Consider the following 23327-nt stretch of genomic DNA (forward strand, 5'->3'; position numbering starts at 1 on the left):
CTTTTTTCTGTTGTTTTCAGTACACTGAACACATTACAAGCATGTGTCTTCTAAGGTGATATGCTAATCAGCACACTGTTAGTGACTGTCTCTTCAAAGTTTTTTCAACAGAGCTTTAGGAATAGGTGAAGTGGTTATTGATAATTCTACAATTGCAAAACCAAGTGGATTGAGTTTGAGGGTACTGCAGCCAGTTATCTTAGAGATAAGCTTCCATATAGTCTTAGCTGCTTTGGTAATTTATGTTATCCTTAACTTTGAGGTGTGTCCTTGTTGAATAGTGAAGTCACTGCTGCTTATTTTACTTGAAAAAGTATTCTAGAGTGGGATACTCCCAAGTTATTAAAATAACTACACTTTCAACTACACCATTATGAACATTAATTACCAGTGAGATCAGAACATGCTCAATACAGTTTTTAAACTTTAGATGCTGCATGGTTGTGAACTCACTGAAGAATAGGCTGTTCAATCAGGCAAAGAAGAGAAAGTGAGTTGTGGCTATTTCAGTTGTTAAGTTTGGCTATATATAAACAAAAATTTGGTACGCATCCACCTAGGAAAAGAATCATAGAATGACAGTGTGGTTTGGGTTGGATGAGACCTTAAAGATGACCTAGTTCCAACCCCCTGCCACAGGCAGGGACACCTTCCACTAGACCAGGTTGCTCAGGGCCCCATCCAACCTGGCCTTGAACACTTCCAGGGTTGGGGCATCCACAACTTCTCTGGACAACCTGGCCAAAGGGTAAGACTAAGCAAGTAATCATCAAATAAATTTTTATTTCACTTTCATCTTTTACTACTTCATATGTATGCCTCCCAGTTATCCCTCTTCTATATTTGAAACATTTATTGTCAGATGCAGGTGGTTCTGGCTCTCTGTCCCTTGGCATGATAGGCTCTGCATGTCTGCCACAGGTTTCAACCAGCAGTTCTGTTCTCCCTGAAGGCAGGTACAGACCACTAAACAGTGTCTGGAAACTATCTATCCACCTGAAGAACTGAAGCATTTGGGGAAAAAATTGGTCCAAAAAAAAAAAAAAGACTGTTTTTAAATTAACCAAATTTAAATTATTTGTCCCAAGACAAAACCTGGCCTGATTGTTACCTCTCCCTTTTTTCATGGTCACTATCTTGAACACCTGCTTTTCTAGCTATCTGGTCTGTTTTCTTTCCCATTGTAAATAACCATGGTCACAATCTATCAAACCATAAATTTGTGAAGAAAATATTTCTATTAGTTTTCAAAGTGCCTTAGTCTTCCTTAAAAGCTTTAGCTGCCAGTTTCACTTCTCTTCCTTTTCTCCTTCCTCTACACATTCCTAATGGTTCCTTATGAGAAGCCTGCTAACACACTCCAGCTCTCCATTTTACCCACTTTACATTTAGCTCACTGATGAGGTTGCAAATGGCATTTGGATGTGTTAGAGAAGATCGAAGTTGGTTACAAAGATGGCAGAGACAATGATGGACTGTACTAGGCAGAGGTACCGAACAATGGGGGGAAAGTGTATTTATGAATGAATAAAACAATTAAGAGGACACAAAGAAACTTACTTGGAAGTATAAATGAAAGAAGTTGCATTCCAGAAAAGAAAAGGGAGAAAACCCCAAACATAGAGGGAGGAATAAAGACTATTAAAAAGGAATGTGAGGAGTATCAATGCAGGAAAATTCCACTGGGGTAAGAGGCCGTACATGAAAGAAAACATACAGAAAGCACTTAAAGGTAAAAGGCTGTTTATTTCTGCTTGAATGCCAATGCATATGCTGTGGCAGATTGCAGGCAGCAGTCTCCATAAAGATACTTGTGATCAGTTCAAAACTGTCGAGGAATTAACCATTCCCCTGAAAGCAGCTCTGCCCTGAGTCTGAGGCGCTCAGTGTAACACTTGTTGGAAGTGTAACCTAAAATGCAGCTCTAAGCTCTGAAAGCCTGGAAATTAGAAGACTTTGCAGATGGTCTCTAATTTCTACTTGAACTCACAGTCAATTGATACTACTCCTTTCACACTTTTGCAATACCTGGTCACAGGCAAACTATGCAGGCTAAAGCCTGTGACAAAACCATTATTCCCTTACATCTAATACTTGAACACTGGGAAACCTGTGTTTTTTGTGGTTTTCTACGTGCCAAGCTATTCAACATCCTTTGCATCTTAATACCATTTATAAAATTCTTAAAGAAGCCACTGCAACGGCAGTTCATGTTAAATATTTTATTTCTTATGATTTACAAACGACATACAAAATTGACAGTTTTTCATACCAAAGTTAAATAAGATGAAGCGATTGAAAGTAATCAAAAAAACTATCATATTCAGAAGTATTTAAGCTGTGACTGATACTCAGATTCAAGGACAAAAACCTTAAAGTATGAGTAATTTTAATTAGCACAATAATAAAAATAAATACAGCAGTACTATACAAAACCTTACAGTTCCTATCCATGAAAAATAATCGCAATACAAATCTGTTTGCCTCGATGTTGCTTAAAGTTAGAAGTTCAAATATAGTCAAACAGCTAAATTTGATCTGCAGGTCACCAAGTGCAGCAGCTCTGCCAAACTATCACACAGGACCAAGTAAAAAGTGTGTTACAATGCAGAATACCCAAAAGCCTAAGCCCTCATGCAAGCACTAGCAAAGAATAATAAACTTTTCTTGTCATAGGGCTAAGACCCAGCATTACCAAATATTCTTTATTCACAATATAGAGATTTCTTGTATTTCTCCTGGGAAGAAGCTGGGAAAGCAAGCAAGGTTTCAGCAATATCCACAGACAGCGGCATCACAATTTATGCTCCTATTATATGGCTACATTCCTACAAAACAAGCTCACTGAAAGTTTGCCTTTACGTACAGAAATAAACCACACCACCTACTATTTGTGATTACCAAGTCCATTAGATTTTACTCCCCTTGTAAATGGATGTTGCTACTGGAGCTTATCTGACATTACTACAAATATTTGGTATGAACGTGACATTTAAAAACAGGTTAAGAAGCATAACAAGACTGCTTTCTACTGTTTTTTTGTTTCTAAATTCTGGTTAGTAGTCACTCTCAAAATCAAATATTGAAGATGTTTCCTGCAGTTCAAGTTTGCATCTTCCCACTGAGAAGAGCAAGCATCTGTAAAAGCAGGGCCATGAAGTATTTCCCTTGCTTAATATTATTCTTTAGGTTGAGAACTAGAACTTATTCTTGTTTACACTGAATCTGAAACTGCTGTTCACTTCAGTCTTCACCCTTGTTCAAGTAATATCAGATGCTTCTTTCCTACACAAATGTCCCAATACATCTTTCGAGATCCAATACAACTTCCCAAATCCTTTTAATTCTGGAAGAGACACAGCCTTGCGTACAAAACATACTGCAGGTGTCGAACGTTTAAGAGTGGCAAAACATCATCTTCTGCAGCCTCAGTATTCTAGCTCACCATGCAGGAATACACAATCTGCTTTGCACCCCTTCACACTGCTGTGAAAGATTCTTTCAGTCACAAGAACATGACCCACAAATTTCAGAAGGCTTACATAAAGCCAGGATGAAAAGCAAGGACAATCCAGGAATGAAGCATATACTTATGCATTTAATGCAGTATTTAAAGTATTATTAACATTTTAAAGATTTTATTTACATCTTGCACCTATAGTGCAGTAATTCTGTCCTTCCATGTTACAGATACAAATTCCACTTCTGAGAATAAAATAACAGTTAAATTTCTATTTAATTTGTCCATTTAGATATCTTCCTCTCTTTCCTAAGTTCTTCCTCTCATGGAAAACACTGAATAAGGGAAAGTGTTCACTTAGAAACATTTTATAAGCAATTATATTAAATGCAATGCATTGTAATCACTGAACAATGCAGAAATATTTTTGCACATAGAATTTACAAAAGCACTAAAAATAGAAGTCTGAGGATCATATCAGAACGCGAGGCAAAGAACACACTTACAACCAAGCAGCACGGACATTAGTGGGTTTAGGTCTCTGTAATACCCCACTGGCTAAATCAGACATGGGCTTTTCGTTTCTCTGGCTCAGTGTATTTTGTACAGTGGATAATCTTGAAGTTCCTCCTGTTAACACACACACAAAGGGAGAATGCTTGTGCTCAGAACAACAGAAAACTTCATGCTATGTTACTACTGCAATGGTCATTACCATAGTTTACAGAAAAAAACCCCAAACAAATCACAGTAAATTGAATACAAACCCAAAATGTTATGAGCTGTTTGTAAATGACCAGGACAAAGAATTCGGGCCTGTGGTTCTTTAACCCAACATACATGGGTCTATAAGGACACATTACCTACTTCCAAGTCTTACACAATTTCTGAGAAAAACAAGGCTACTATCAATAAATCCACATTTTCTGAATGAGAATTTGAATCTTCAGTGAGGTTTTTGTGGATGTTTTGGTTGGGTTTTTCCCCCCTCCCCCTCTATTCTCCTTTCAATATTGGCAAAATTAGGAACACACTACAACAGGGATTTTTTCTTCTTGGACAAGATAATTTATTAGAAATCTAGGAGGGCAACAAAACAATGCATATAGTCATCATATATTTGGTATGATTAAAAAAAAATCACTTTAATGATTTCTGTGTGATAAATGATCAATCTAAAGACAACAGAAAAAGGAACATATTTGCTATTCTTAACAGTAAGTGCTTCACAATTCTGAATTATAAGAAGATAAACACATGCATAGAAATGCAATAATCTGCAACTTCGAAGTACTTACTTGGAGGACTAAGCTGGGTGAAAGGAGATTTAGCCCTTCTTACAGAAGGTGAAGAACTCAGATAACTCATCTGGCGGTGATAGTCCCTCAGTTGTTCAGAACGTCTCATCCCAGCTGTTGGTTTCACCGCTTCCAGTCTTTTCAGGAAAGCCTTAATATTGAAGAAAAATATCATCAAGGAGAAAGAATGAACAAGATGCTACAAAACAAACACAAACTGATTTTTATTTGACCTGCAAAAAACTCCCAAAGTTTTAGCAGTGCATAACACAAACTCCTCCATTGGTGACCAGCATAAGCTATTCTGCTCATGTTCAATTCTCTTCTCAGTGTTATGAGATGACACAAACTGTAACTATCCCTTGCACATCATCAATTCTACACTGAGTACATCTTTAGTACCTGAAAGTTCTTTGTACTTTATGGTAACTTGAAACAATACATCTGTTTGGTGATAGTAAAGGTAGCAAGGAAGTGGCCTGCACTCTTCTAATCTGACCTTTGGTTAGTCTTCACTTCTAAACTTCCAGAAGGATGAGAAGTTAGGAGTTGGTTTTTTAATCTTTGCTTTGCAAAAATTACTTAGACCATTTTATATTGCCCTATATGATCCCCAGAGGGGATTACTGACCCCAACTCTGTGAAACAAATTTCAAAAGGAAAGCACAAACATCCATCCACAGGACACACTTTGCTTTATCCATAATGTAATTTTAAGAGACTCTAGTTGAAATTATTGATACAGACACCATTTCCTCTTGTTGAAATTAGCCCTGGCAATCATGCAATAAGTGATAAATTGGAATAGCTACTTACATAGTATCTGTAAAATACAGTTTCCTATTCTATAATTACTTTTACTTGAAACAGGATTTATTGGTTTAAGAAATTTCGATAATCTAAAAAAAGAATCTGATAAGAGGACAAATTGGGAAGTACCCAGTTACATGCAATATCCAATTAACAACTTCAAAATTTTAATACATTTCACCTTCAGTGGTTGCCTCACACAGATGTACAGATTTCTTCTACTAACTAATTTCAGTTCATTTCATGGCCTACAAACATTTGGCAATGACACAACCGTTGCTGTTCAGGGTTCGACATGCATCCTATGAACAACAAACAACGCAAACTGTGCTTACAGAAGTCTCCGAAGCACTAAAAATAACTCTGCTAATAGGATGTATTGTCTAGATGCATACTTATATGGTAGAAGTCAAGAAGCTGTCTGTATCACCATTAAACTGCAGCCCCAATCACAGACTGATTTTTTTAAAAATAAGAATACAGAAAATTACAGTAAGTGACTTCGGAAATATTATAGGATTCACAAGATGTCAGTTGTCATTGTCTAACTGTAACAGGAATCTACAAACTCCTGGTAGTTTATGCATGGGCACTAGAAACCTGCACAGAGCGCACAAGAGAGAAAGGACAAGTGATTTTGGCTCAGACGTAACATGTCACAAGTGCCTGCAACAAGTGCCAGCCAGTTCACAGTCAAGTGGAAATACCTAAGTAAGCAAAAGTCAAAGGAAGGACTTCAGCTAGAAATAGCTCTTCACTAAAGTCAGTTACAGAACATGAAATGGTAGACTTGTCTCTAAAATGTTACATCCAATATTTTACTAACAACTTCATCTGCAAGTCCTAGTACAGTTATATACATTTAGAGTTGCAGAGACCACCAATTTACCTTCAGTATTAAAACTGGAAACTCTCAATACATTCAGTTCCATCACAAATGGATCAGGTAAATTGTAGAAGTGACTTTCCAATGAGTCAAGCATGTTTCAAGTCTGCACTCAATTGTAACAGCGTCATAAAATTTGGATACCTTAACAGTGCACTAATTTCAAGCTTGATTCTGAACATACAATATTTACATGTACTTATTCTTTATAAATAAATACAATTGTCTGCTTTTGCTTTTATGCCTGTATTTCGACAAGTATCAAGTTCCCATTACTAAAGCAAAAGAAAAAGAGACCTCTCAGTACTAAAATATTACTTTTTGAACATGTTATCACTGGACTTGATTCAGCCCTGAGCTATGGAAAGAGCAGATGTAGATTCCGTGGTGCAGAAGGGTCTGAAGGAAAGCTCTTCCAGAGAATGGGAGAACAGCTCCTGAGGTTTCCTTGCCCTCTGCTGCAGATTGTACCAAGGGCATGTTAATTTATGCACTATTTGCAGACGTGAATTTTGCTGTTTGGAGAACAGCGTGCTGCATACAGACATGAACTCATCAACACGCTGAAATGGCAGCCCTGACCTACTAAATCTGTAACCCAGAACTAATCCAATTGTTATGTTTTTATTACCAACCCTACAATCTTGAGGTTCTTAAGTGAGGAACTACTTTGTGCAAGGTACAAGTACCTTGAACAGATGTTCTTTATCAGTTACACATATAAATGTACTAATTCTTTCATTATGTTCTCCTTTTGAGAAATGGACTGAAGACAGCTGCCACTTTCCTTGTTCTTTTGAAGTACTAAATCTCTGGAGCCTTAATCATGCATCACTAAAGTAAACAAATTTCATCACTGATCTCAATGATCAGAGAATAAGATCACAGAAAACAATCCAAGTGTTTAGAACCAAATATATGTTCCCAATCAAATTTTAAGGAATGAAAATAATGAATAACAGACACTAATGGCAGGAATGTTATTAATTGCTCTAAATCACATTGTAGCTCCTCATAGCTCTTGATTCAAGCTCAATACATATATAGTATCATACCACTGCTGACCTCCCAAGCTTGGCAAAAGACTTCCCAAGCTTACATTTTCCCCATCTTTTACTTTAATACTGAGTTTATAGTAAAAGTAGAATATCAAAAAAAAAAGAAAAAAAATCACAGTGGGTGTTCCTGCATGATTACCTTCTAGGAATAGAACAATCCTTTATAAATCTAGACATCTGGACATAGATAAGTATCTATAAAGACACTAAAATACATATTGTCAATGACAGAAGGAAACGTCAGATTGCCAAAAAGCAGAGAACAAAGAAACCCAACAAAATTTAAAAACTGCTTCTATACAGTAGGCCAAACTAAAATTTGGTAATTCAATTTTGGACACATCAGGAGAACACTGAAGGTAATTCTGATGCTCTCTGTCAGAAAAAGGAAAAAATTTGGACAACACTCTCAGGCACATGGTGTGACTCTTGGGGATGTCCTGTGCAGGAGTTGGACTCTATGATCTTTGTGGGTCCCTTCCAACTCAGCATATTCTGTGATTCTGTGAAATATAAAATAATCAGTGCAGACTTTCCTGCATCTGTGTTGAAAAAGGAAGGAAAAAAAAATCACTGAAAATGTAGCACTCTTAAAATGAGTTCACTGAGAAGATAAAAAATGTTACTGTTTCTTGGTTACTTAGCTTTTTAAAAGCATGAAGGTTTCAGTTTCACCTCCTCTGAATCCTAACCAGCTGACTAGTGTTCCTTGACAGCTGTTCAAATTTATTTATATTATGCCTGCTCTAATGTCACTGATGTTAGTGACCACACTGTCCCTTTGCAGAGTCCAGGTGGGGGAGGGGGAAACAGATAACTGCATTCAAGGACAGTTTTCTGTTGTTATCAATACAAGTATTGTAATTTTCTTTAATTGCCAATTGCACTAACTAGCCCTAACCTGACAAACTCTGAATGTCAAAATTAAGAGTTCTTCAATCTACAGAAAAGTCTTTTTAAATGAGCAGCTATTATGTGTGGCTGGCATCACCACAAGGAAAGTAGGCTAAGAGTACAGAAAGGAAAAACCCCACAAATTCAAGCAGTTTGCAAAATATTCAAAGCTTTTCCTGAACATGCCACTAAGTCAGTCTTTATTATAATTACCATAGCAGTATTCAGGAATCTTAAGTCTGGGTCAGGAATCTAAAGACCATAAGAAATTTGACCACAAAGAGCCTACAGTCTAAATACTATCATCACAGAACTACACTATATTTGCACTGTATTGTAGTATATTTTAGCCAGGCACATCTGTGTCACATCCTGACAGCTCTCCCCCCCCCATCATTAGAGGGCTGTGGAAACTTTTTTTTTGCATTGCACTTTGTAATCTCAGGAAATACCAATGTTTTGTCTTTAGTCTTGGCATACAGTGCCTTTGAACCTACTAAGTGAAAATACCATATACAACCCTGTGTGTTTGTGTTTTTGAGGAGCCACCAACTCGAGTACTTCTGAGTTCCTAAGACCTAAGAAGAGTACTTCTGAGTTCCTAAGACCTAAGAAGAGTACTTCTGAGTTCCTAAGACCTCAGCTGCATTCTCTACAGCTTTCTTCTCCAGAGTGAGACCAGTAAGGCCAACAACCTTGGTATTCTTTCTACAACCATGTAAGTGTGCAGCATCCAAGGCCTGCTGATGCTTTCTGACTCCAGGGATGGTTCCTGGAGACAGGACAAAGGGAAGGCAGAGAAAAAGCAGTGTAGAATACTTTTAGGGAGGGAAGTACATGATGCTCAGGTGCAACACTGATGGACCAGTGCCCTCCCCCTCCTATTTCTTTCCATGCCTCTAAGTTTGCCCTGTTTGCAGCACAACACAGATGGTAGGACAGGTGCTGTGTAGCACAGGATCAAAGGTATATTTTGTGTATGTGGTAGGAGCCAGGTAGGGGGATGGCCAGAAGCACTATCCCTCCTTTGCCCTTTATTTCCCACCCATTACCATGCACATCTACACCATTAAATGGAGACAAATGAATACATATTTATTTACCTTCACAGCAATGCAATAAATGTATTTCTAAAGGAGGTTCAGGATTTCCAGTACGACTAAGCCAGTTCAGACTGCAAAAGAAGGGAAATAGCCTCCCTGAAGGATCTTTGTGCTGGTAGGGGCCACTGACTACAGCAAGTACTGGGGAGAAGCATTAATGAATCTGCAGCAGAGAGGACTTGGGGAACCAAGTAGGTGAAAACAGAAAGACTGCCCTTGCAGAGGAACACAAGAAGTGATTTAATTTGTGCAGAAGAGTGACTATACTGGAACTGAGAGCAAAGTTGGATCTGTTGGGGCTTAGGGTTCATTTTGTGGGAATATGAGGTGGGGGAAAGAAGAACATGGAATGTTATGTACAGTGAGCCAGAAAAGCATGGGGCAGGAAGAATGCACAGGGATGTATAGAAAGACCAAATATATACAAAAAAGAACACGCTTATCTCCCTTAAGCTAAGGTTTGAGAACTGCTGTGGCCAGGGCTGCTGAGATCTTCCAGTGAAATTCCAGTGTGAACTGAAAAGGTCACTTGTCCCCTAGGAACCTGCCTGAACACAGCAGCTTAGCTCACCAAGGTCATCTAACACCTAAATCCCAGTTGGAATTTATAAAAATGATAAAAAAAAAGCAAGAGAAAACAATAGAGAGATATTAATTACTTCTAAGTTCTAATGAAGTGACTGAAGAATGGTGTGATGGCTGCAAATCTGTATTTCAAGGACCTCAAACACTTACCATATATGCCAGTATACATTTTTGTATTACACAATAAACCATTAAATATTTCAATGGCATATAGTGTCCAGTCCATGAAGTTGAGTATCTTATTTATACTGGCAAAAATAATGATTAATATGTCAATACAGATAGACACACTACTTGCAGACACGGGAAAAAAGCAATACATCAGTCACATTTAAGTCCCTTTCCACTGAAGAAGAGATGGAGTTGAGAATATCTTCAAACACAGCAGTAGAATGTTTTCTGAATCAGCAGCATCCTCTATTGGCAAGCACGGCACTCTGGTCTTGCTAGCTGAGATAAGCCACCAAAAGCAGGTTCCATTTATGAAAGCATACAGTCAAAAGCAGCAAGTACAAAATTCTGGCATTAATTTTAGCAGCAATCTATTTTGCTAATTGTGCTTTTTCCATAAATTGCTAATCAGTACTTTAAAACTACTGTTCTTCAGAGTAATGCATCCTTTTATTCCACCCAAGCTCTTTCTAACAGAGTCTATGGGAACATATATTCCCTGTACTTCCTGGCACCCTTTCACAAACCTAGAGAGCACTAAACCATTCAGATTCCCCTGTAATTTCCTAAAATTTTACTTACTCTCCCTGCATCACCTCTGATGCCAAAAGCCAGCACCAGAAATCAAGCTTTCGGATAACAGTAAGTATAGACATTACTCCAAGAACGTTCTAGTGGAAAAAGTGAAAGTTTTCCCTAGACAAGTTGTTAACCTCAGGGCAAGAAATTACGAAAGCTGTACATCAACAGGGGAAAAAAAAAAGATCTCTGCATCAAAACTCTAACTCCCTGCAGAGACTACTGTTGTAGATTTCTGTTCTTTAATTATTTACAAAACTCTTTATCCTTCTCCAACAAACATTTCACTAAGGTGTATCAAGCAGCATATCCAGTATGAAGTACCCTCAGGCCTTGTATAAAAGAACTCCTGAGAAGTAACAGAAGATTAATAAGGAAGTTCCATGGAATTCCACCTCTTCAAATCTACAAAGGTGAAGAAAGCTGCTGACCAGAAGAAAACAACTTCATAAAGCACATACTTTTGTCTATATAGAGCAAAAAAAAGTCATCAACGGGTAGGGTAGAGATGTTCTTTTATTTACAGTCTCAGAGAAAAGCATGTCATACCTGTAATCCCAAAAAGTAGTGCTAGAAAAATTAATATGTTACAACTATGATACTCTCGGTGCGCTACACTTCAAGAAGAATAAAAAAGTAAAATACATTGCCGAGAAACAATAGCAGTGTTAAACAAAACGTGAGAGCTGTACTGATGAATCACTGTTCCAAAGAGAGGAGTAAAATATATCATCCTGAGTTTGGGGAAAAGAATAAACCAAGTTTTATAGTCTAAAATAGCACGATGTCCTAATATAAATTCTAGGAATTATTCTCGTATCAAACATGTCTGCCCACGTTGATGATGACAACTAAAGTATAAATGGACAAGTAAATGAAGAATAGTATTTCTTGGACTACACGCAACCACCATAAATATCTACCATGTACTAAAACAGCAATGTGTGAAATGACTATATGTGTTTAGGTTTGCTGCATTTTTTGATCCAAAGGGTGAAAAGGCAAGACAGTCTTGAACAAATACTGCAATATATCATAAGAGAAAAGAGTTGTGTCTTTGTGTAAACAAAAGTGTATTGTAAAACATCCTATACATTAATTTACTGGAATAATTTGTTGTTATGCAGTACAGCATATTACTGTTACATCTTATGTGACTGTGACACAGCACTTCCTCCCCACAGCCTAAGAATACACTCCTATTATCAAGGTTCTTGTGTTACAGCAAGTCCTGTTTTCAAAGTTTTAAATAAACATCTCCACTACCCCCAACACACAAAGAAAGCCCTCCTACCAGGCTAAACACACCAATCAAAATACACATTTCTAGCCCAGCCACTGAGAAGTATCACACAACTGTAACAAATTCTTGTGCTAAATTCTTTTAGGCTGTCAAGTATAATAATGTGAAGTATAATGTCAACTGCAGTGCAGTGGAGCTAGGGAGAAAGTTTCCTACTTCAAAGTCTTAACAATCCAGATGTCTGAAAACTGGAAGAATTAAAACGTAACAGATTCCCCTGAATAGGGCCATCAGACTTTCTCCATGTTGAATTGTATCTCAGTCTGTATGTATATAAAAGGAAATGCAACCTACACTTACACAGAAGGGAAAAAAGTAATAAATTATTTCCAGTATACATTTTACAATTATTTTAATTACATTTTATCTCTTTTTCAAGCACACTAACAAGTAGGAGATATGAAAATGTCATTACATGTATCTATTACAATTCAATTACTAAAAGTATCTTATTCAAACCAGTGTTACTTTTGTTATTTGAGTACTCTGCCAATATCCTTACAAATGATTCTGAATTTTTGTTTTCCACTAAAGTAAGCTATTGTGATTGCCATCACAAACCCTGTGACAAGCAGAGCACTACAAATATTCAGAGACAGACCCATGAGACAAAAACCAAAACTGACACTGACATTGTATCCTCTGCATTTAAAATATAATGGGTTTGATGCTATCATATTGATTGTTTTACCTTCAGCAAGCCTGTTCTTGAGAGACTAGTAATCCTGATGCATGAAGCAGGATGAACAGTCAGACTGCTATCCAATGTTTTGAGAGTTTTACCAATAACAGTTATTCCTCTTAAATTACATTATATCAAAGTAGAGCAAACTCATATAAACTAAAATCTATTTTCATCTGAAAAAAGCATCACAGCCCTTACCTTCCCCCCAGAAAAATCCCACTTGTCCATATGAACAGTTATGCAAACAGAATAGTAATGGAAATTCATTGAAGACTTACTGCAGTAAAGGTCCAAGTACTGTTTCACCAATTTTCTAAATATTTAGCAATAGCTCATCTGGCAAGAGATAGTCCTTCCCAATTTACTGATCCACATCCATACTCAAAACTTACCAGGTTTTCTCTTTCAATTCTTTGCTGCTCTTTTTGCCTGTTGAGGGCACTGTGGTACAATCTAGGAGACGGTACAGATGTTTTCTTCAACGTGGTACTTCTTCTTGGCTTTGCAGACTGTCTGGACAGTTCTTTCAGCAACCTTTGGTTTTCCCGATCGATCTGTCTTACTTCTTCATTTGTGAAAGAATAATTTTTCCTTATTCCTTTAGGTGGCTGATCAATGGTTAGTTTTTGTTCTTTTTTCTCCAGCTGTAAGAAAGCTTTAAAATAGCAAACAGTGAAAAAAATATGTAGATTAGAAAACACAGCTTCAGTATTGAAATAAATTACAGAACCAAGAGTTAAACCATAAATTAATATTTAGATGCTTGCACATAGAAAAAGATTTAAACTTGGTTCCAAAGTTAATCTAAAGTATCTGTCTCAGATGAGAGGCAGAATAGAAATGATGTTTCAGACACAAAACCGACACTGGGGAAGCAGAACTCAGAGGCACAAAGTGCACCCCCTGAAGTGATTTTGTTGATCTTTTGCTCCTGAAGCAATCCTACATCACGCTGGTGCAGGAAATGGAAAGGGAATTATAAAAATTAAATGCAGTGGGTGGAAATGAGCGAGAACATAGAAGAAAAATTATTTGGGCCTGGCAATTTAAAACAGCAAACAAATAAAAATTAAACCATGCTATAAGGTTTCAAGGCAAAGAATGCACACTTAAGAATACACAGCAAGTCAGACTTGCACAACTGCAAGATAAGATAACTGGAAAACTTCACTCTTAGCCAAAGACAGCTATATTTACTATAGTTTCACTGAAGCTTTGCTGTTGACCTACTTCTAAGCCTTTGCTTTCTAAAGCTCTGCAGTACATCTTCTGGCAACTGCTTTAAGAGCTATGCTGTCAGGTATTATCCTATCAAACCATTGCATTATCTATGGTACAAGAATGGCAGTACCACATTAGGTTAAACAGATTTTTGGAGCTGAGACACAGACAAGGAAGCCTTATTCAAGCCATTCCCCACATTCCTCCAATATCACAGTGCCTTCAGAAGACACCCCTCACTTATACCCCTAAAAGCTCCACACAAGCAAAACAAGCATCCAAAGCAGAAAGAAAAAAAAACAACCAGGCATGCAGTAATATTTCCCCAGCAAACACTTCCACATTAGCAACCTGTTGGCAAGGGATGTCTGAGTCAGCCTATAACAGCTAAAAAACTTCAAAGAATTATGAGTGTTTTCTTACTTCAAAACAAAATCAAATCTTTCTTGCAGTATCTCAACTGAGTTTATTTCAGAACTGATGCAAGTAAATATTGCTATTGTCTTTGAGAAATTTAGGAACAGTATCCAAAAAGCAAAATCCAAACACTTCATGAATTTCAACATTCCTCTGGAAATTAGTAAGCTTGCTCCATCAGTATGCTAGTGAATATAGGCAAGAACTGCCCCTAGGCAGCTCTAACTGTGAGGTTCCCCACATTAGCAAATACTGCTTTCATTTGTCAAGAGAAGATGCAAATCACCTCAAAACCAAGACACAATGCAAACTAGCACAGACCGAGTGTGCCAACCAAGAGGTTAATAAAGTATAAATGTCTTGAAAAACATCTTTACAGTTTAGTAAGTTATTCCCAAGGGAAAACTAGTATACCCATTGATGCCATTGCAGGAAACAGACCTGGAATAAGACTCATCTGGATAAGCCTACAAGGTACAAAGAGAAATGCAAAGAAAATAGCTAGAACCACACAATTCATAAAACTGCAGCATACCTCTCAGTAGAAAATAATTAAATATTTTTTTATGGGAATATGCAAAACCAGCACTGCAGAACATAAGTGGAAGAAAGTAATTTGAACAACCATCTGAAGAAGATAAAATATTACATAATGGATAACTGTATTATTATGGAGCTATGAAAGGTAATTTTACCTTTTGCCTTAAATCCATAGCATCTCATGGGTTAAAGACTGCACATCATATGCAAGAGCAGAAATCAGGTTGTGGCACAGAACAGCTGCTGAACTCAAGCCTTGACCTAGCTTTGTGACACTGATGCTATTGGTGATGAAGTCACTTACAAGAGACACTTAAGCTTCTGAATAACTGTCAGTGAAAATTTACAGCAACTCTCTTGTTTCTGTGAAAGGTGTGAACCAGTCAAATTCAATTTAAAGCAATGGTATTCTGGATGAAGACATTTTCAATTAGAAATACAGTTTTCATGTCTTCAGTGGTATGTGACTTTTAATTCTCTGTAAGATACAAGCTGGCTATACTTTGGCAGAGACTCTATATGCCTATGATGCAGCTGTGAACTATAACCAGTTAAGAGATGAAAAATGCTTCAAGGTAATTACTTATTTTCTGACTTTCTCAGTTTCTGGTAAACCCCTGTCAGGTGTGATGAAAAAAATAAAACCAGAGCAGGAACATGGAACAAACACCTTTTCCCTTCTCCCCATTACTGCTGGTCAGTAAATGCTTTTAGAAATGATGATTTAAGGTACCCTGCTGCGATTGCTACATACAGGGCTCAACAAGCACTGCATTACTTTGTCCCTCAGATCCCCAGGGGGTAGCGGTCTCCAACTTCAGAAGCATTAAACACCACGGTATTTTACCAGAAAGAAGCTCTCAGGCAATTAGTGTGACTACAAATCTACGTACATATCCATGCACTGTTCTACTGGGTACTTCTTATATATATGTGAATAAAGCATGACAAAATTTTACTAATTTACTCTCACCTGCTAGTCACATTGACCTCCCTCAGTCACATCCCCCCCAAATACACACACTTTTCTTTTTTCATTCTTCTTCTTTTCCTTAGCCTCTCATAAGTCTTTTCAATATATTACACTTCTTCAGCGCCTCATCCACACTTTTTGTCACCTCACCACAAAGACTGCCTTTCCCACTTGTGTCAGGCAGAAAGAGACTCCAGCTCACTTTCTTCATTCTTAGACTCATAAATATTTATTATTTATTTTTAGTGTAGACACTGACTTTATTATGGCCAACAGCTTTCTGACAACTTTTAAGGTTAAGAGCTTGCTAACAGTCATAACTGAATTTATCACAACTCAAAAGCCATATATAATACAGTGAAAGAATTAAGATAACTGCAAAGGTTTTGCTGTGAAGTTATTCAGTGAGGCCTGATCAGAGGACTGACAAAAGCAAGTAATCCATTGATAATGCTGTTGAATTATAGGAGACTCATTAATTTTGCACCAGAAGTTCAGAACCAACACGACACACGCAGCAGCAAGTTTTTTCAGGGGGATGGAGTAAAAAGATCAGTCTAAAACTTTTTAGTTCCTTGCTAATTTCTTTGGTACCTTATCAGCATTCCCTATGACCCAAGAACAACATTTGAAATTTCACAACTAGCTCTCTGCAGAACAAGTGCTGCAATACACCAAGGCATCGGAGCAGGTAACATAGTAAAACTAGTTGGTTTGCTGGTCTTCAAGTTGGTAAATTAATAAATTAAAGTTGTGTTTTACTTAGTTAAGATTTATGTTAACGAAGAATTTAAGCTGTAAAAGCTACTCCAAAGCAAACCATAACTTACTAAAGCCTATCTATAGATGATCTTTCCTAAACCACACAAATGCAACATTGATTTTCTTAGGAACTGTGTGACAGGAAAGTTTAAACTTCAATAGAAAAAAAAGACTAACAGAAGAAAATGACTACTCGTAGAAAAAAAATGCATGCTGTGTCATTTTACTGAAAGAGTATCATTAATACTACAGCATAACTGCTCGTTCCTAACAAAACAAGCAAAAGGCGGGGGACATCCCTGCAATCATTACGCCTCAAATGATACTCAAATATATCATAGAAGCAATCTAGAAGGCAGTGAGCAAAAACTTCCGCAGGTCTTTCTGAAGCAGAAGTGACACTTTTTCCATAGTTCAGAAAGAGGCTTCTGATCCCCGAACCTCAATCAGCAGTAATAGCTGCCACTACTTCCAAAGTTACCTGGCTGAAAATCTGTCCAACCTGCCCCTGCAAAGCACCACTTTGATGATACAGCATCATACTCCTATTCTCCACACACTAACTATGACAGAAAATTAGGTAATCTACACTAGAAATTTATGTCCAATATGCACTGAATGCACTTCACCATTCAACACCTGGCAAGAACACCGCTTCCATGGCAAGGACAGTAGGTGCCTAAGAAAGGTCAGCGCACGCCCATAAAACCAGGGAGAATTCACCACCAATAACCAAAACCCACACTATTCTTTAATCACAATGCGTAAGGGTTTGAATGGTTTACCTGACTATTTTTGCAGTGGCCACTGACAACATCAGATAACACAACAGTTTAAGGTTACGATTTAAGGTTCTAAAGAGTTTGTGAGTCTTGAAAAAATTCAATATTCTTTACCTATTGTATCCATACTCTATCAGTGGGTAATAAGTAATTTAACTAAACCCCTACTTACTTTCATTTTCAGACCATAAATACAATTTGGGGGAGGTGATAAATAAGCAGCAGCATTTGCATAACGACTTCACAGTGTGAAGTCTACTTCTCATTTACTGGTAAGCAGGAGAAGAAAATTCCCTGGTGTTCACAGGATTTCTATAAAAGCTGGTTTCCATGGAGAGATACCTGACTCTTTTTTTAAGCAATAAACAAGCTGTTTATTGCTTTCAATTTCTAAGCATTGAAATGACCTTAGAGAATGAGAAAGGCCAAACCTTATAAAAAATACAAATTATAATTAGCAAGTCAAATGCATTAGGATGGGATGATAGAGCTGTCCTAATGGCATTAAGGCTAAAATCAAAAGCAGGCATGTTTCAGTACATCTGTTGCAATTCCAGTACAAATTTCTTCAGTGTTTACATTTGCCTGATGTTTTGTTTTATACTGCTCCACTACCACAACTGTAACACATCTGAAAAATACTAAAGGATTAAATCAATCACAGTTCTTCACCAATGTCGAGTAGTTACAATTTTAAACTAGTTCCCTGTGGTATCTCTAAACAAATACTCCTTAGAACATCCATTATTTCATGCCACAGAGCTCTCTAAAAGGGATTTTGAAGAATTCATGATTCAGTGTTTTTTTAAGAAAAGGAGTGTAGGGAAAGAAGGGTAAACATGTAAGATTTATTCGAGGAGGAAAAAAGAGTTTCGCTGAAGGAGGTTTTTGCTGCTAAGAAAACTAGACCTAGGAAAAACCCAGTGTGGGAGAAAATTCTTTCCCATGAACGGTACTACCTATTTTTTGCTGTTTTGAGAAGTTAACTCCCCTTTTGCAAGAAGCAGTGACCGCTCTCACACTTGTCGAAGGTCTCTGGGGAGAGACAGAAACCATAAAGCACAGAGGAGATTATTACTTTGAAGTCATGCACATGCAAAAGGTGTTGTCATAAAGGCACCTGGATGGGCCTCCCAGGGCTGCTTTTTTTGCCTGCTGCATGATTTTTAGCAGTGTATTTAGGGTTTTGGACTTCAGAATAAACTTGTCCTTAATACCTTAGCCGTGGTTTGGTCATCTGGGTTTACCTGTGTGCATATTGCTTGTTACAAGGAGGATGTCCTCTCAGGTGTAAATTTTCCCTACTTAAATACACTTAAATAGGGCTCCTAGTTATCTCAATGTCATGAGAAAGACAACAGATATTTTGCAGGTGCTAAACTGCTTTTTCCCCCATAATATACACATTTTCTCATGGATGTTGGAAAAGTCTAAATCTCTTCATAACCTTACAGATTTTCAATCCGTTTTCAAATTCTAAATATAAGAATAAGCTGAAAATTGCTCTTCTACCTCAACACGAGTTTCTAGATCTGTGAGAACAAAGTATATGCATACACATGCACACACAGAGTTAGTTCAAACTCTGAAAATGCTAACTAAATGAAACTCCATGGAAAAGCTATATATGTTTAGTTCAATTCTACAGTTTGGGTACATATATATTTCAGTGTCTACTTTAAATTTAGATACTGCTTAACAGTTATTCTACAAATATACTAGTTCAGCATGAACGAGCACACAGAAAACATACCCCTAGGAGGACAAAGTTTCAATTATCAAAAACTTTTTCTATTTCCTGAGTGACAAATCATAGCAAAAAAAAAAAAAAAAAAGTGAAAGCAATTGCTACATGTTCAGTTGAAGCTGCTATTTAACTTTCTACAATAGATTTTATTCAGAAACACAGAGCTTTTACTTTCATAATAACGATATTTATATCACAGTGCTTTTCACATGGGGAGCTCTGACTATTTTAAAAATCTAAGGCACAGAAGAGGCAAAAAGATTTATTATCACAGACGTCAGTGCGAGCTTCAAGGATAGAACCGGTCTTCAGCCTGTGGCCAATTGCCCTACTTACCCCATCATACCACCTCCTCAAGTTAATAATAGCTAATACCATGGATTTACAGACTAATTCTCACAGACACTTCAGTAAAATAAGCAGGTATCAACCCCATTTTACAGAGAAGAAAACGTGAAGTGCTAAATTCTTTAGCACTGTATATACCTCAGGCAATCCCACTGTATTGATACCAAACAAATTCAAACAGAGATACACAGCAATTTTAGCAGACAACTATTCTGAACTACAGAAATTGAGAGACTTGTCTAAAGACAGTGAGCAAGCACAGCTACAGTTGTATTATTTGTGAGATTTTACCTTCTCAGAATAGCATAACTGAAAATTTGGCTTCTATCAAAGACAGGCATAGCTTTAGGAGCTGTAAAGGCATGATAATTCTTTTTTTATCTACACATAATTTTTTAAAACTCCTTAAAAATGAATATTTTTCAATATGAACAAAAATATGTATTAAGGGAACATAACCACAACATTTTCTAAATGCTTCAAATTAATTTTGCTTTAAGGTACGTAAACTACCTTGCTACCTAATAACCAGACTCTTGTTCTTTGAACAGATTTCTTTCCTTACTTTGTTCTTGCAATTCTTTTTTTTTTTAATACAAGAGATTCTAGTCTTCCCAAAAGTATGCACTGGTAATGTGAATAACTGTACAAAATAAACTACTGAATGGCCCCTAGGAACAACACAGTAACAGATCACAGGGAAATTTTGCAAGTTTCTGGAGACCTTGGGAAATTAAACTTGCATAACTGCTGCAAATGCTTATGTCCTGCTATATTACAAGAATATTTGACAAAAATTTTAAACAAAATGCTTCATCAGTATAGATTACTGGAAAAATGTTATACTTTAAAACAAAATCATCATCATTTAAATATTCTGTCACGCACTCAGGTCTGGGCTTCCAGTGTTCTCACTTCAAGCAATGTCTATGCAGTTCTGACAAAGCAGATTGTGGGGTGGGGGGAGAATGATTTGCGCTTTTTTATTTCCTAGTAAGTACAAAAAAATCTGGAAGCAATAACTCAGAACAAGATTAGCTCATATTTCCCCGACCAGTTACTTTGCACCATTAATAATCCTGCTCCATTTAAACTCCAAAATTCCCAAACTAATTAAGCTTTGTTGTGCTTGCTGATTTAGAGAGGTGCTTGGGAGTAATATGCATGTTAATCAGCTGCCAGACTATATGAATTCTACTTCTCATTACTCTTATCTTTATTATTGTTATTTGGAATTGGTTTTCAGTTTTGAGGAAAAACTTCCTCCCCTCAACAGACATTCACGTCTGAGAACACCTACTCTGAGCTATAATACCCATTTGTTTTAGGGATGAGTCCTTCTATAATCACCAGTTATTAAAAAGCTTCTTGCTAACAGGGAACAAATAAAGATGTGGGACATCATAATTTCAATTGCTTAGCAACAACTCTTCGACACCATGTTCTGACAACTAGTTGGAGTATTTCCTAGTAGGAAAGAGTGGCTGAAGCACGAGGACTGTCAGAAATGAGAACAAGCTCTTCCTTTATTGATGGCTAGTGTTGCTTTTCTTAGCATCAGGAGAATTTCCATACAAGTAAAATCATCATTTTTACTCATAAGAAAGTTAAATCATGGATACAATACATTTTGAATTCTTATTCACTAGAAGCTCAGTTTGGCAAGGTCCAAAGTGAAGAAAAAAAACAAATGCAGTTTTTGCCACCCAGGCTTACTTCAATACAGCAAAGCTGGCTTGAAATGTACCAGACTCAAACTGTAAGAGGCTTTCCTCACCTAAGATCAGCAGATATCTTGAGCCAAGCCTCTTTTATTCTACAGATTTTACTACTGAAAACTCTGGGTCATAAGAAGAAACGTAAAAGGACTGTGTAGACCTTAAAATATGCACGTGAGGTGATCCAATGCATTCTCGCCTCATACAAAGAAGGTTTGCAAGGAACGCAGGGAAAGAGCTTCCAAGTTCTCTCTTAGACTTCATGACTAAGATTTATTAAGTCTGTTGGCCAGGAGCAACCTCTCTGGTTTCAGTACAGATTATCTGCTATTTTTCTTTTAAAATACCTTTACTCAACCTATGGTATTTTAGAAAGCACACACTTAGCTCAGAAAAGGAATTTCAAATACTTCTGTTTCATTATCAGAAAGGTACTAGAAGTTTAAATATATGAATACTATTTATCGTGCACCAAAATTTTGGGCTCTCTTTCAGTTTTGGAGGTTGATAATCCAGCATTTCAACAGAAAGGTTGATGTTTTAATTTAGACAGTAAATTGTGGCAGGGTCCAGTACAGCTTGAAATGCATGTGCAGTTTTATTATTCAATTTGTTAATATATTAAATTTTTTTTAGAAATTCACTCCATTTGTATATCTTACTTCTAGGTATATGCAAACCAACACATGCTCATACACGTGCTTCTTTTTACTACTGTAGAATTAGTACTATTACATAGAGAAGAATTCAAAGAATTATATCAACACCACTCAAACACCAACCCGTTTTAAAAACATGTGGCACATTAAAACCTCATTCTCTTCTACTAGAACTCAACTGTTCTCAACAATGTCGTACTTTGTAAAAAGAAAATTTAAAAGTCACCTTTCAAAAGCTGATTCAGATCCATGGCATCATGCAAGACTTTTCGACTATATCTACGATCAAACTCGGAATCTAGTGGAAAAAACAGAGATATAAGATTGGATTTCCCAGCCCCCTATGTTTCGAAAAATTTGTGTTGTACTTAAATTCTCAAAATTACCATATAATTCTTGGTTCACATTTTCCTGTCTCTTTACTTTTAGTTTCTTATCATTTGATGCTACAAGTTCAAAAGACTGGATAGGACTGATGTCTGGAGTCGACAAAGGTGTTACGTCAGTCACTGTGTCTTCAGACTCCTCCAAGTCCTCACCAAGCTTTGGTTTTCCTTCCGCTAATTTCATTGCTGACTCGAATTTTTGTTTTGGAGACAAAAGAGCATTTCTACAAACATTCTTCTTTGGGGAAGAATGAGATGAATCTGATAAACAGCTATCAGAATCTGTATCAGAACAATCTGTATCTGAGCTTGAGGATGATGAGGAGGAGGATGAGGAGGAAGAAGAAGAAGAGGAGGAGCTAATATTAGTATATTTTTTGCTAGCCTTTTTTATGTTGTTTGGTTGCTTAGTTGACTTTGGTCTGACCCTCTGTTTTTTGCCATCATCGCTACTATCTTCTTCATCTGTATAATAGTCTTCTTCACCTTCTTTAACTATTTTGGGGATTCCAGCAGGAACATTCTCCCGTGTTCCTTTATTTGCTGCAGGTGTCGCTCCAGATGCACCTGCATTCTCTGCAACTGGAGAAACTGACAGAGATGAAGCATCTCCAAGACGATCTGTGCTATTTTCTGGGGATTGATGCTTTTGCAAATCTATTTGCTTTTCTTCACTTTCCTCCTTACCACACTTTGCATCCTTTGAATTAGAAACTAAATCAATGCCTGCAAGAGCTGCCTTTGTACTTTCTTTCTCTGTACATTCACCATTGTCTTCAGCTTTCTTTTTCTCTTCTTCAAAATCACTGTCAAAGAAAGCATGATCCACTTCACCATCTGATATGTCTTCAAAATGGTCCATACTGAAATCTGAAGTGCTACCTGCAATCATCAGAAAACATTTCCGAAGATTAGTGTAAAAACAGATTCAAAGACACTTCT

At 37.0% G+C, this 23327-nt stretch overlaps 1 protein-coding gene across 3 annotated transcripts in view; it reads right to left on the reverse strand.

The window, feature by feature from the left end:
* Window positions 1–3270: 3270 nt before the first annotated feature.
* Window positions 3271–23327, reverse strand: part of CFAP97 (cilia and flagella associated protein 97) — a 30042-nt gene continuing 9985 nt past the window's right edge. For all 3 annotated transcript variants that reach the window (XM_017832792.1, XM_017832869.1, XM_017832716.1), the window contains exons 2-6: window positions 22386–23267; window positions 22226–22297; window positions 13225–13487; window positions 4759–4909; window positions 3271–4090 (exon numbers count right to left, since the gene is read on the reverse strand). In XM_017832792.1, the coding sequence (XP_017688281.1) occupies window positions 3963–4090; window positions 4759–4909; window positions 13225–13487; window positions 22226–22297; window positions 22386–23247 (1476 nt within the window). In that variant the 5' untranslated portion in view covers window positions 23248–23267 and the 3' untranslated portion in view covers window positions 3271–3962. The remainder of the gene's footprint in view (window positions 4091–4758; window positions 4910–13224; window positions 13488–22225; window positions 22298–22385; window positions 23268–23327) is intronic.

The sequence above is a fragment of the Lepidothrix coronata genome, unplaced genomic scaffold (genome assembly GCF_001604755.1).
Source record: "Lepidothrix coronata isolate B3197 unplaced genomic scaffold, Lepidothrix_coronata-1.0 Scaffold0, whole genome shotgun sequence".
In the NCBI taxonomy this organism is placed as follows: Eukaryota; Metazoa; Chordata; class Aves; order Passeriformes; family Pipridae; genus Lepidothrix; species Lepidothrix coronata.